General features: G+C 57.1%; 4 protein-coding genes across 4 annotated transcripts; 1 reads left to right on the top strand and 3 right to left on the bottom strand.

The window, feature by feature from the left end:
• Window positions 1-817: 817 nt before the first annotated feature.
• grx4 (Monothiol glutaredoxin-4) lies at window positions 818-1,653 on the bottom strand (the record flags this gene model as incomplete). Its single annotated transcript, XM_032020147.1, has 2 exons — window positions 818-898; window positions 952-1,653. 2 exons carry the CDS (start codon window positions 1,651-1,653, stop codon window positions 818-820), a joined length of 783 nt encoding a protein of 260 aa, XP_031882834.1.
• A 1,003-nt stretch (window positions 1,654-2,656) lies between these two features.
• On the top strand, window positions 2,657-5,127 carry DBNL (Drebrin-like protein; the record flags this gene model as incomplete). Its single annotated transcript, XM_032020148.1, has 3 exons — window positions 2,657-2,852; window positions 2,933-4,948; window positions 5,003-5,127. 3 exons carry the CDS (start codon window positions 2,657-2,659, stop codon window positions 5,125-5,127), a joined length of 2,337 nt encoding a protein of 778 aa, XP_031882734.1.
• Window positions 5,128-5,992: 865 nt separating this feature from the next.
• On the bottom strand, window positions 5,993-6,500 carry CGGC5_v000797 (uncharacterized protein; the record flags this gene model as incomplete). Its single annotated transcript, XM_032020149.1, has 3 exons — window positions 5,993-6,020; window positions 6,083-6,285; window positions 6,405-6,500. The coding sequence occupies 3 exons, from the start codon at window positions 6,498-6,500 to the stop codon at window positions 5,993-5,995; spliced, it is 327 nt and encodes a 108-aa protein (XP_031882733.1).
• Window positions 6,501-9,688: 3,188 nt separating this feature from the next.
• RIM8 (pH-response regulator protein palF/RIM8) lies at window positions 9,689-12,057 on the bottom strand (the record flags this gene model as incomplete). Its single annotated transcript, XM_032020150.2, has 2 exons — window positions 9,689-11,545; window positions 11,605-12,057. 2 exons carry the CDS (start codon window positions 12,055-12,057, stop codon window positions 9,689-9,691), a joined length of 2,310 nt encoding a protein of 769 aa, XP_031882732.2.
• Between the last annotated feature and the right edge of the window lie 782 nt (window positions 12,058-12,839).

Genomic DNA, 12,839 nt, shown 5'->3' with positions numbered 1-12,839 from the left:
CAAATACGTATTAAAAAGGAGGGAAGGGGCATTAGATATGCTTGTCAGACCAGATTGGCGTATTCCTGCTGGTGTTCGCCCAACTCGATGACTTGAGCTCGCACGGAAAGAACACTAAGGGGTTCAGCTGCTGACTTACTGATAATACCTGCTGTTTTTTTTTTGACGAATATCCATTTGATTCCTATTCCCTATCCGGCCTTGGACTTCCGGTCCCTCGTACCTGCTATTGCTAGGTACCGGGCCCTGCTTCCTTGACTGAACGACTACCCATATATACCAACCAAGGTACTGCATGCACGGCGAGCTTGGAGATGAACGTCTGCCTTTCTACGATCGAAGTCATAGGGAACACTGCCCGGAAAGCCAACTGACAATGCCCAGCTAGCAAAACCCATGGTGAGTCCTGCGGCGTTTATACATTACAATATCACATCAGCTACTGCAGAGGCCTACCAATATGGCTTCTAGAATGTTTCATTAAATTCATGACTAAGTCATGCCTACATAACGACAGATGCGTCATCATGAATATCGCCCACTCGACTGCGTTGTTCTTCTGGGCCCCATTGTCACTGCTCGCCTTCCCACCTTGCCCACTCTTCCCACTGATGCCACCGTGAACGCGCACTGCGGACTTGGAGATTGCGATCTGAATTGTCATTGATTGGCGAATTGCATGGAGGACATCGGCGGTGGGTGGTGAGTGACCTCCAACATGCTCATGAGGGGGGATATCTGTAACTAGAAGTCGCAGATAAAGCCGCTAGTACGTGGGGTACACCGTTTTTCATTCGTCTGCTCATCAACATTCTGTCTATGAAGTAGCGGCAGTCTCATTGCCCTTGATACTGTAAGGACCCAAGAAATCATCGCTGTTTGCGATTTCTTCCTTAACCTATGGCAAGGCGTCAGTTCGTGTAGAATCGAATGGTCTTGGTATACACTCACAATATCCAGACCACCAACCAACTCTCCGTCGATCCAGAGCTGAGGGTAGGTCGGCCAGTCCGCATACTCCTTCAGCCCCTGTCGCACCTCGTCGTCTGCCAGGATGTTGAAGAAACCGTACTTGACGGAGTGCTCTCTCAAGATGGCCACAAGCTGTCTGGAGAAGCCGCACTGGGGCGAGCTAGGTGTGCCCTTCATGAAGAGCATGACTGGCGCGGCCTTGACGAGGTCCGCCAGCCTCTTGAACAGCTCCTCCTTGGCCTTGGCCGGGTCCACGGGCTCGTCGACCTGCATCGCGCTGGGCCCGTTCTCGACGCCCTGGTTTCCGTTCACCGTGACCGCGCCGGCGCCGGCGGACTTCTTGGCGTGTGTCTCGATCGCATTGCGCACCTTGACGGCGCTGCTGCCGCTGACGGTCTCGAGGACCTGGCCGTTGCGCAGGAGGACGAGGAAGGGCACTGCAGTGACATTGTAGGTCTCGCTAATCTCGCTGAGCTCCTCGGCGTTTATGGAGACCCAGGAGGTCTCTGGGGGGCTGGTGACGGGGTATTCTGAGGCGAGGGTCGAGAGGACGGTGGCCATCTGCGCGCAGGGGGCGGCCCACGGGGCGTGGAAGGAGATGATGTGGAGGGTGGACGGCGGTGTGGAGGCGATGTGCTTCTCCCAGTCGGCGAGACTGGTGATCTCCGTGATCGTCGACATTGTGCGTCTTCGTAGATCGCGAACTCTTTTTTTCGGTAGTAAGTGTGAGGACTCTGAGGGGATGCGCGGGGGGTATCGGGGGAGGCGCAATCGGAAGAAGGAGTCGCGGGATGGGTCGCGTGGGGTTGTACAAGTGAGGAAGAGATTCCGGAATGCGGACAGGTTCGGTCGGGTGCCGGATCACGAAATGACGAGCCAACGGCTGATAAACCCAGGGTCTCCGATACGGTGGAGGGGTATTTGGAGGGGCAATTCGTGATCGATGGCGACAGAAAAGAGCTTATGCGAGCGCAAAATTGCTTGTATCAGGAAAACGAGTCTATGGCGTGTGCTTGTGGTGCCTAGTTGCATAAATGGAAGGTCTGACTCAGCGAAACCACTCCCGGGTTCGCCCCGCCAGAGGGGAATGGGAGGCTCGAGGGGGAGAGCGAGAACGGCAGACAGCTCATTGGGCGCTGAGGTCAGTGGGAACACAGTGATCTCACTGTAAGGCATCCGGCCCCCTTCTGCGTGTGTTTGGGCGCATCCATTCTCTGATGAGTCGAAATGCGCTGTTCTCTGTGCCCCTCCCGCTTGCTGTGTTCGTACCTGAACCCACTGTACCCCTCTATGTGTATTCGTACCTAAGCTGCCCTACCAGCTACCTAACCGCTCTTAGGTATGTTCCTGCCCCGCTCCGACACCTGGCAAGCCAAACGACTGCGTAACTCGCTGCCCGCGTATTGGAAGTCGGTGGGACCGTGCTTCACCTCCAAGTTCTAGTTCCACCCGTGCTGCGCCTCTCCAACTCTCGGCTGCCCACGACTCTGCAATACAGGCGGTTGGTTTGCTACGTCAGCTTTCTTGCCCGTAAGACACAGGCGACTCTCCGACGGAGATCTTTGCAACCTGCCATCTTCCGCCTTTTCCTTTCTTTGCCCTCTTTTCCCCCCAATCTCACCAAGGAATCGACGCCTCATCAACCCGCGCCCACTGCTGGTCAAGCTCCAAGCAAACACTCGCAATGGCGTCACTCAACCTGTCCATAAACGGACCCTCGATTAAGAGCAGCTACCAGGGTGTCATCAACGGCCCGCCTCCGAGCTCGAGCTCGCCGACATACGCTCAATGGGCTTTGTTCTCGGTTCAAGCTCCTCTGGCTAATGCCTTCCAAGATACTGGTGCCAAGGAGAGCGTGCTCAAGGTCCAAGGCACTGGAGGTAGGTTCCTGGTCCCCATCCCGAGCTGCCGACGTCACATGGCGGGACACACGCTGACACGTCGTTTTCCCCCGCGACAGATGGCGAGCTCTCGGAACTCATCGAAGACTTCAACGAGGGTCGCATCCAATTCGCTTTCGTAAAGGTCAAGGACCCTAATTCTGGGCTTCCCAAGAATGCCCTGATTGCTTGGTGTGGAGGCGGTGTCCCCGAGCGGACCAAGGGCTACTTCACCACCCACACAGCAGCCGTTTCCAAGATCCTCCACGGCTATCACGTCCAGATCACCGCTCGTTCAGACAGCGACCTCGAGCCGGAGAGCGTTATGCGCAAGATTGCCGATGCCTCCGGCGCCAAGTACTCAGCTGGCGGCTCCACGGCTTCCCCAGCCCCACCGCCAGTTGCTTCTAAGCCCGTATTCACTCCCACCACATCATCGGTTGGATCTGTCAACCCGATCGTGGCCGCACGAAACCGCAAGCCCGCGAACGTCGATGAAGACGGCTGGGGCGCCGACGCTCCCCCTGTCACCCGGTCGCAGCTCGAGAAGGTCGCGCCGGCATACAAGCCCACCAAGGTGAACATGGCAGAGCTCACGAAGCAGCGCCAAGAACCCTCCGGCTTCAATGGGAACAACTCTCAAGAAGACCGAGGCGACGTTGTAAGAGGGGGATACCAGCCAATCGGAAAGGTGGACATCGCTGCCATTCGTGCTGCCGCCAAGGAGAAGAACGACGACAGGCCGACTCCTGTGAAGGGTGCCTACGAGCCGGTTGGCAAGGTTGATATTGCGGCTATCCGTGCTAAGGCGCAGAAGCCCTCCGAGCCGGAGCCCGCCGCCGATGAAGAGCGTCCGAGGTCCCTGGCCGAACGCAGTGCTGCTTTCAGCCAGCCCGCGCAGTCGGAGCGCCTCACGTCTCTCCCCAAGCCAAAGGTCGCCAACAAGTTTGGTGGATCTACTTTCACTGGCACGAAGGCTCCCACGCCCGGAGGCATGGGCTTCGGCGCACCTGCCGTCCCGGCTGCTGCGCCCGTTGGAGCTGCCAGCCGAACCTTTGCTGACCAAGGCGGCAAGACGCCTGCCCAGCTGTGGGCTGAGAAGAAGGGCAAGACGGGCTCCATCTCGAACCCTGTGTCGCCTCCGATCACATCCCCCATTGGAGTGCAGAAGAGCGGAGAGTGGAAGAGTGGCTACTCCGGAAAGTCCTGGGCTCCTGTTCAGACCGCCGAATACAGCCGTGGCAAGATTAGCCAAGAGAACACTGGCGAGCAGGAGCGTGAGGCACCTGCCTCCCCCACCGGTGGTGTTGGTGCCCTTCGCGATCGTTTCAAGGGTACTGCTCCTATTGCCGTGGGAGCTGCAGCCGTTGCCGGTGCAGCTGGAGGCGCCGCAGCTTATGCCGCTCACAATGATGCCGAGGAAGAAGAGGAGGAGACACCTCCTCCTCCTCCTGCAGGCAGCCGACCGCCCGCTGGTGGATTTGCGCTCCCTGGCATGCCTCCCCGTCCCGCTCCCGAGGAGGAAGAGGAGGAGGAGGCCGAGCCGGACTCGCCCATTCGCGTTGCCCAACCTGTTGCTCGCGGAAACGAGGTCGAGTTCGAGCCCCCTGTCGAGCGAGAGCCTCCCAGGCCCATCCCTACGCAGGAGATTGAGGAGGAGCTGCCAAGAGAGGAGGAGCTCCACGAGGACAACAACGCTGGCCGCGGTGCGGCGGCAGCAGTTGCCGAGCAGCAGTTTGGCCAGGAGCAGGTTGCGGCCGGTCAAGCACAAGGCGGCGGTCACCGTGCGTTGATTCAGTACGATTACGAGAAGGCCGAGGACAACGAGCTTGAGCTTGTCGAGGGCGAGTACGTCACCAACATTGAGATGGTTGACGAGGACTGGTGGATGGGCACCAACTCTCGCGGCGAGAGCGGTCTGTTCCCTAGCAACTACGTGGAGCTCGTCGAGGACGAGGCCGAACCGGCACCAGCAGCGCGTGCGGCGCCTCCCCCCGCCCCGGCTCAAGCGGAGCCCGAACCGGAACCGGCGCCGGCGGCCGGCGGCGGTCGGACTGCGACGGCTCAGTTCGATTACGAGGCTGCGGAAGACAATGGTAAGATTCCACGCCCACTGCTACCGAGTGAGGTCATGCTAACTGTGCTTTCAGAACTTTCATTCCCCGAGAATGCTACGATCACGGATCTCGAGTTCCCTGATGAGGATTGGTGGTTCGGTTCCTACGGCGGCAAGCAGGGCTTGTTCCCTGCCAACTACGTCCAGCTTGATAACTAAGTATGGGTTGATGAGAACAGATAGAAAAGTCTTTATGACGGCCAGCGAATAGTCTTGCTTTGAGCCCCTATAGCTATTTGCATCCTTAGGTTGCAGAGGGTTCAGGGTACCGGTGGAAAATAAAATTACACGTGGCAACATGATGATGTTTACTGTTGAAGTGTGTTTCGTGAAACATGTTGAAGACGGATCGTCGCTAACGAAGTCTTGGTGTTGAACCGCCAAGCCGAGAACGGACTAATGACGCAAAGGTGCATTGCGGCCAAGCCAGCGCATTTGTTGATTTCTCAAGTCATGATGACCTCAACATCACCAGGCACTATGATTGTTCGAAATGAACAAGGGACATTTGGTAAAGTGTATGTGAAATTCATTATTGCGCAAAAATGCGCCCCAGCAAAACCTCATCCAAATGAGCGATAGAACGCGCCGCCAAAAACGCCTAAGGGGGGGAATAAGAATGAACAAGCGTCAAGGCCGCTTTGAATCCATCATGAAAACCAAAAGTCCCGTTCCTTTCCGCCCGACCGCCCATCCATCATTCGTCCTTCCATCCCATCTCTTTAACAGGTCGTCCGCCTCTTCAGGGGTCTTTGCGCCGTGATAGCCGTGGGGAAATCGTCGGTTCGTTCCATTTTCGTTCGTGTCCCAGAAAAAATCCTTCCGCCGGCCTCTTTGACTCTCTCTGCCTCTACCTCTCCCACTGCCGCCCTCAACCGAAGAAAAGCGTCGAGCATTACAGTTTTTTGTGTGTTGCGTTTCTCGGTGTCGTTCGCGGACCCCACTTTCCCAACACCACAGACCGTGGTCTTGACACACGACGAATGTCAGATAAGTTGCCGTTTTTTCCAGAGGCCGTGAGCGTTTAGCAGATTTCGAAGCAGCATTCGCAACTGGGAAGAAGTGTTAGCGTGACGTTCTCGATGGACATTGCGCATTGAAAGAGTGTCCTTACCATTCCGCGCAGCATTCGCACGTCTCGTCGATGACGCAGCAACAGCACAGCGCCGCGAGACAGGCCGTCAGGCAGTTGCCGCCGCCCTGCTTCCTGGGCGCCTGCTGGGGAGGCTGCTGCTGGTACTGCATGGGAGGCTGGCCGCCCTGGGGGTAGTAGCCGCCCTGCTGAGGGTAGCCTCCTCCTTGGGGAGGGCCATAAGACTATCAAGGTGTTAGTCGGACAAGTCTTCAGAATGGATGCGCGCGCATGTTGAGCCAAGCATGGCGATGCGATTGCTCCCGAGCTCGCGAATTGAGAGGAGAGAAGAGAGTAAGCTTACAGGTTGGGGTTGCTGGGGGTATCCGCCGCCAGGACCGTAGTTCTGCTGGTAACCGCCGCCGCCGCCGTGCTGGTTATAGTAGTCGTTGCTGGCCATGTTTGTCTAAGTCGTTTACTCTTGCAAGAAGAAAAAGAGAACGATGTCGCTAAGAAATACTGGAATGCGATTGATTCGAAAGCTCTTTTGTTGCGAGTGAGAAAAAGGATGGGTGTGTGAGATTAAGAGAAGAATTCTGAGACCGTCAGAAAGCAAGGGAAAAGAGTGGGCGAACGACTGTCGATAAAAAGGCCCCCAAGTGGTCCAGTGACAGGTCTTGGGCTGCAGGCGTGCTAAGGCTTGCAGGCTAGATACCTACCCAAGAAGGCAGTGGAAAGCTGTGCACACCCCCTGCAAGACTCCAGAGCACCTCGCGCAGCCCGCTGTACCCTTACCCACGCCCAGCACAGCACGCAGCTTCTTCGCGGTGGCAGTGTGAGACTGGGAGTCGACCCCCCGGTGCGGTTGCGGTGGGTGGCTTTTCTTCGGGGAGAGCGAAGGGCGCTGCGGGGCCGGAGCTAAGAAGCTTTTTTCCTACCAGATTCCCACTGGGCACCACAGATGATTCGGCGCTGGGCCAATTGCAATGCTAAATCGGGCTGCTGGCGTAATTGAACGGGCCCTGAGGGAGGAGCCCGATGACGGGGCGGGGATACATCGGCATGGGACTCCCGATTTACGTGTAATGAGGCGACAGATTGCACCCGCGCTGGTACTGCACGCACCTCGAAATGTTGAGGTGAACAAACACACTAGCCAGCTGACGGGATGGCCGTAAGGTAGGAGGGCACTGGAGACGGCGCAGCCACACTGGATAGTCTGCCACTCTGCAGAATGGGTGGGTGTTAGTGGCGGTGGTGATGCGTCCACCTTCTCGACCTGTCGAGACGACCCGTCCCATGATTCGATCGCCTTCGGTTTTGCTGCGCACCGCAGTCTTGCCGCCGCGAAGCGAGGAAACAACTGTCAACGGTGGCCCGTCCTCTGTCTCCTTGGGTCCCATCAAACGGCCACTCGGAATGCTTCAATCTGGGGAAAGCATTGGCATATGCCCGAGCAACACAGTTGTCCTCCCCCCGGATTCCATGCCATGCACTCCTCGGCGGGCCCTGCGCAAGTGTGTAGATTCTCGTCGGGATATGCCGTGCTGCGCGCCGCGGAACCTGCGCATGAGTTCGGAACCATCAACTGTCCTTTCCGCCAGCCAGACTGGCGAGCCACTTGCCGCAGGTAAGTTTTGGCTAGGATGCCAGTCATCCTGCTTCGTCTCTGTTGGTCGCGACGGTCGTCATCGTTGATGGGGAGAGAGACTTTGCCGGTTCAAGTCAAACAGTCACACGCCCGCTTGCTTCTCGCGCCATCAGGGCCAGAAAGCCCCCTTTTTGCGAGACATTTACGTAGTTGAACGTTGTATGGTACCGCCTGATACCACTTTGACGTCTCAACGGGCTGTTTTTATCGTCCGGTAGACATACTCCGCTACGGGGGACGACTGTTGATGGCTGACGCCAGCGAAACCAAAACATCGACGAGTGTCACTGTTTGACAAAAGGTCCAGGGGAGGCGTGGAGACGAACCACTCTTCCCGCAACAACACGGTTCGAAATCTCTCGGTCCTGGCTCCATCAAAAGAACCCAAGTGAAAGGGACGCGCTGCCCGCGTTGGATCCACCAAAAACCCGGCGATTGCAAGGCCACCACACTGAAGTCCGCTGACTTGATGCTTGGTTGAACCCGATCTCATGCACCGAGGTCCCCACTGAGGTGGACTTCCATCACTGCTGCTCGCCCACCGGCGCAGCAACACACCAACAAACCGTGACTAACGACACCAGCAGACCTGTGCTGTGCCTCCAGCAAGCCGTCCAATCCAATCCCCTCTCTCCCTCCCAGCCACAGACATTGCCGCATCTTCCGCGGGCCAATTGAACCGTATCGCGTTTTCTCGGGTACGATCTGACAGAACCACCTGCCTCGAACTCTCTACCTATCCCTCACATAAGGGTCCATCCTCTGGAACAAACAATGCGCTACACACACAGGGCTGGCGAGGTGGGACTGGGGCCCGGCTTGGCTGTGGTCTACAGGCGAAGCTGGGAGAAGGAAACGGGGGGCCAAGGCGCCGCCAAGCTTTGCGGCGACGGCTGTCTCGACGTTGGGCCCAAACTCTCTTCTCCTCGATCCTGCCCCCTCTCCCCCAGACATTGTTGTTTCCATCTGGTCGTCGTCCTGTGAGCAAGGGGGAGAAGGGGGGTGGGTGATGCTGGATGATGCTGAAGCAAGGCAAGCCAACACCAACACCAACTAGACGACAGCGCCACATGAGACGCAATCCGTGCGTATTCGTAGACCGCTCCTTCTACTTATGCCGCTGCAGGAGTAATCCAAATCAAATGGCCATGTAGCTAAGGTAGCTTAGTGTTGGCCCAGCTGCTGCGCAGTGGCTTAGTTTTACAGACGTGGTCTATGGCATCCCCCTCGGAGCCGAATTATTGATACAAGCTGTGTTAGATTCAATCGGTAGTCAATAGGCTTTTTAGGTACCCTTAAGAGGCCCGGAGGTACAATTCGTGACCTTACAAAAATTGAGATACAAGTCGCGCGGGACTGTCGGCATCCGACAACAAACAGGGCTCCAACACAAAACGATGTCCAGGGTAACTACAAGTCCACCGCGTCGACGAGGAAGACAACGTTTGATCGTCTCGTCAAGCCTTTTGACAAGCATTTCCGAGGAGGAGTGGATCCCGTTCCCGGCGAACCCAGTGTGTCCTCCCGCCCTTCCCTTTCTCTTCCCACTCTCTAGGTAGTCGATCAAGCCCGTCCAACGGGTTGGCCCAAACAATCGGGGTCGATGCCAAGAAGGATGGCTGCCGGGCGGAAGGGCGGGTACTACGGGAGATAAAATTGGCATCACGGGGGCGCGACGCCGGCAATCTCGTCGTATCCCGCGGGCGAACGCCTGGCTTGGCCTTGGCTGACCTCTCGCGTGTCACAAGCTACGTACCCTATATTGAAATAATATCACAAAAAGCTAAAGCTGTCGAGCTTTTGATGAGGAAAAAAGGTCATATTGCTTGCTGTATCTTCGCTCTCAAATCGTATCACACGTTCATGTCTCTATAGTACTTTGTAGATGGCGCACAATGCTCAACACACTCACACACGCACTCACACATATTATACACTATTCAACCAGTGATTTTCATGCCATCGTTCTTACTCTTCCCCCAACCCTGGAAAGGTCATCATCGCTCGTACCTCGGCAAGGGTTCCGAGCCCGCTGCGTGGCTGGACTGTCCAGCAGCTGCTTCTGTCCTGTAGCTATACTGCTCGCCATAATCTTCTTCCTCGTCGTTGAGTGCGGGCGCCGAAGGCTCAGCTACATCACCAGGTGGTGCTGATGCGCTGGGCCCAGCGTCATAATCGTCTGGGAATTCTGGCGGCGCGCTGGCCTCGTTCAGTAGCCTTTGTCGTTCGAGTTCCTGCTTGTCCTCTGTGCGAGCTTCACGAGCCGTAGACAAATCGTCCAATGTTGGCGCTGACGGCTGTTCTTCTGCATGGTGCCCCCCGTGAGGTGCCGACGGACCTGGCTGTGCCTCGTCTTCGGCGTCGTAAATATTCGGTTCTGGTGCAGATGCTCCGGACGGCCCTGCTTCCAAAGTCTGAGGCGGTTGACTAGGCAACAGTCTCTCTTCTTGACGTCGTGCACGTTCCTTGTCTGTCAAGCGCGCTTCGTCTGGTACCTGCGGTGGAGGGATATAGGCGGGCGCTTGCATCTCCTCAGGCGGACTCGTAGGTTGGATCGTGATGGTAGGTTGCCTGCTTAGGGTACCGGGATTCTGAGGGGTGGCCAGTGGCCAATAGCTCTCGCCGTCGTCGGCATGGATATCGTCAACCGGCCAAGGGCTCGAAATGTCCTCTCCGCTGGCCGCCCCATCATGCATCTGGTACGTCCGCACCGTGTTACTCCGGCCTCGCAACCTCGAGCTGTCCGTTGTTCCCAGAATGACCTCAAAAACGACGGATATCACGCCCTTTTCGCGCCGTAACCGATCCGTGTCTATGACGTTTCCACCCCAAGAATTGACAACTGCGTTGTTGCCTTCTGCAGCAGCGGACCCGGGAGCAAACTGTCCCACTCTCGGTTGACCGCCGCCCTGAAGCTGACTCGCCAGCCTGCCACCCAGATCGACTAGAACCTCGACTTGGTACTTGAAGCTGACCATCTCTCCTGGTACACCTTTGATCGTCGGGAAAACGTCTTCAGGTACCTTGACGGATGCTGTTACGGTTGTCTCCAGTGTTACCGGGTCAATAATCAGAGGAGCAACCGATTGCGAGAGATCCTTCCTGAAAACACTTAGTGAAGACATAGAGCTCAGAGACAGACCGCCGAGACCAGTGCGTGACCGTGGATAGTAGTCTTCCTTCGCAAGCTTTTTGGTCTCTTCTTTTGTCATGATGTCCGCGAACATTGATGCCGGCGGCGCTGTATCGATCCTGCCTTGGCGGTACATAGTGACAATAACACCGTGCATGCTCTTTATCCGCTTGATATGCTGGACAGAAACCTTGACGGAAACAGTGTCTCCTGGTAATGCGCCGCCCTTGAGCATCTCAATAGTAGCCGTTATTGTCTTTTCGTCAACGGCTTGCATCTTGGAGTTTGTCAGAGAGCCGCCTAAACGAGGTTCGGCTCGCGTTAAGCTGATGCCTGTACTGGAACTAATGGTGCTGTCCCCGCTGACTTCGCTCTGGATATCTGTGTGAGTTGGACTCCGCGGTTGCTCGAGTGGATCGTGTGTAGATTCGTCGTTTGACGCTGCGGGATCGGGTGTTACTGCTTCGCGCTGTTCCATGTCCGAACCATGATCGACGCTCTCCACAGCGAGCGAAGCTTTCTCTCCACCGCCTGTCCTCTTTCTTTTTGACTTTTTGGAAATTGGTTCGAGGTAAATGGTCCGGGGACGCGGAGGCGCGAGAGGCCCAATGTCCACCTTTTCCACCAATTGAATCTTTCGGTCGCATGATGTCGTCGGTGATATTGAAGTCGGACGCGTCAGAGTCGCTGTAATCATGTAGGAAATCGTGCCTCGTTCAAACTGTAGCCAGGCGCGTCAGCACTGCGATTCAAGAAATCAAGCGAGAGCGGAGTCCATACATCAATGCTGCTAGGCAAACCCTTTTCGGGGAACACTAAATCAAAATTGAACTCGTATTTCGAAGCCTCCAACCTCCCCTCGCCACTGAGCACCTGCTCGTCCTGGAAGAGCGAAGCGTGACCATTTCCGTGGTATTGTGCCGACGACCGACCAGACAGGGCGGGATTCGCGACAGGAGGCTCGCTGACGGCAGGCCCCTTGTGGACGCGGACGTAGCCATGTAGGGTGACGGTGAGATGTGTGATGCGCACCGGCTTGACTACGGTCAAGACTACGGCGCCGCGTACATGGTCGCCAGCCGAGTACTGGCGGTGGGGGTCGTCGGGGCGGACGTGGAAGTCGGCGAGGTTACGCGTACGCGAACGGATCGGCAGGGCGAAGCGAGAAAAAAACGAGCGTGTGGACGAGGTTGTTTCTTCGACGGAGCCGTTGGAATGCGAGTATGCGCCCATGTATGCAGCGACTTGCAGGCCGGGCCTTTGGCGGTGTCGTGGATCGGTCGGGGTCGTAGGTGGTGATGGGGATTGCGGTGGTTGTGGTGATGTCGGCAGCGGTGGTTGTGGAGGAGGACGGCAAGGACGTGGAGGAGAAGGCGGAGTCGGGAGGCGGGCGAAGGACGGAGATGGAGATGGAGACGGGGGAGGGGGCGCAGCAGAGGCGACGACGGTTGCACCCTCGACGTCAACATGCAACGAGGGGATTCGCAGAGCAGCGCCTTCGTGGCTCGCAGCAGTAGGATTGCGTAGCCGTGTAGGCTGTGGCCGTGGGCGCGGCGAGACGAGCGGACAGTGATGAGTGAGCGCGAGCCAGGCTTACGGAGGAGCTCAGCAGTGGTCTGGGGCGCACAACAGCAGCAATCAGCAGCAGCTGTCTGGTGCGGTGCGGTGCGGTGCGGTGCGGTGCGTTGCGGTGCGTTGCGGTGCTCGACAGCGAACAAGCGGCTCGACCGGGTCCACGAGGTCTCGGTATGTCGGGACGAATCGTCAGGGACCTGTGCTCGCTCGTTTGCGCGATGGGACTGTCCGCGTGCTGTCCGACTGGTGGGCGACTGCTAGAGCTTGGGAGGGGAATTGATTTGATGATGGAATGCCAGGCTGGGATCTTTGAGAGATGCTGGCAGCGGATTTCTTGGTTGCATATGCCAAGAGCGAAGAGGGAGCCTTGCCAAGAAAGCTTCGCTTTTTCTGGAAATCTCGAGGGTTCACAGTCTCAGATTGCCCGTGGGTGCCGGGGA

Source organism: Colletotrichum fructicola (genome assembly GCF_000319635.2).
Source record: "Colletotrichum fructicola Nara gc5 chromosome Unknown KSG_Nara_v1_contig01, whole genome shotgun sequence".
Taxonomy (NCBI): domain Eukaryota; kingdom Fungi; phylum Ascomycota; class Sordariomycetes; order Glomerellales; family Glomerellaceae; genus Colletotrichum; species Colletotrichum fructicola.
The sequence above is the reverse complement of the archived record's forward strand: the minus strand, read 5'-3'. Positions and strand labels throughout refer to the sequence as shown.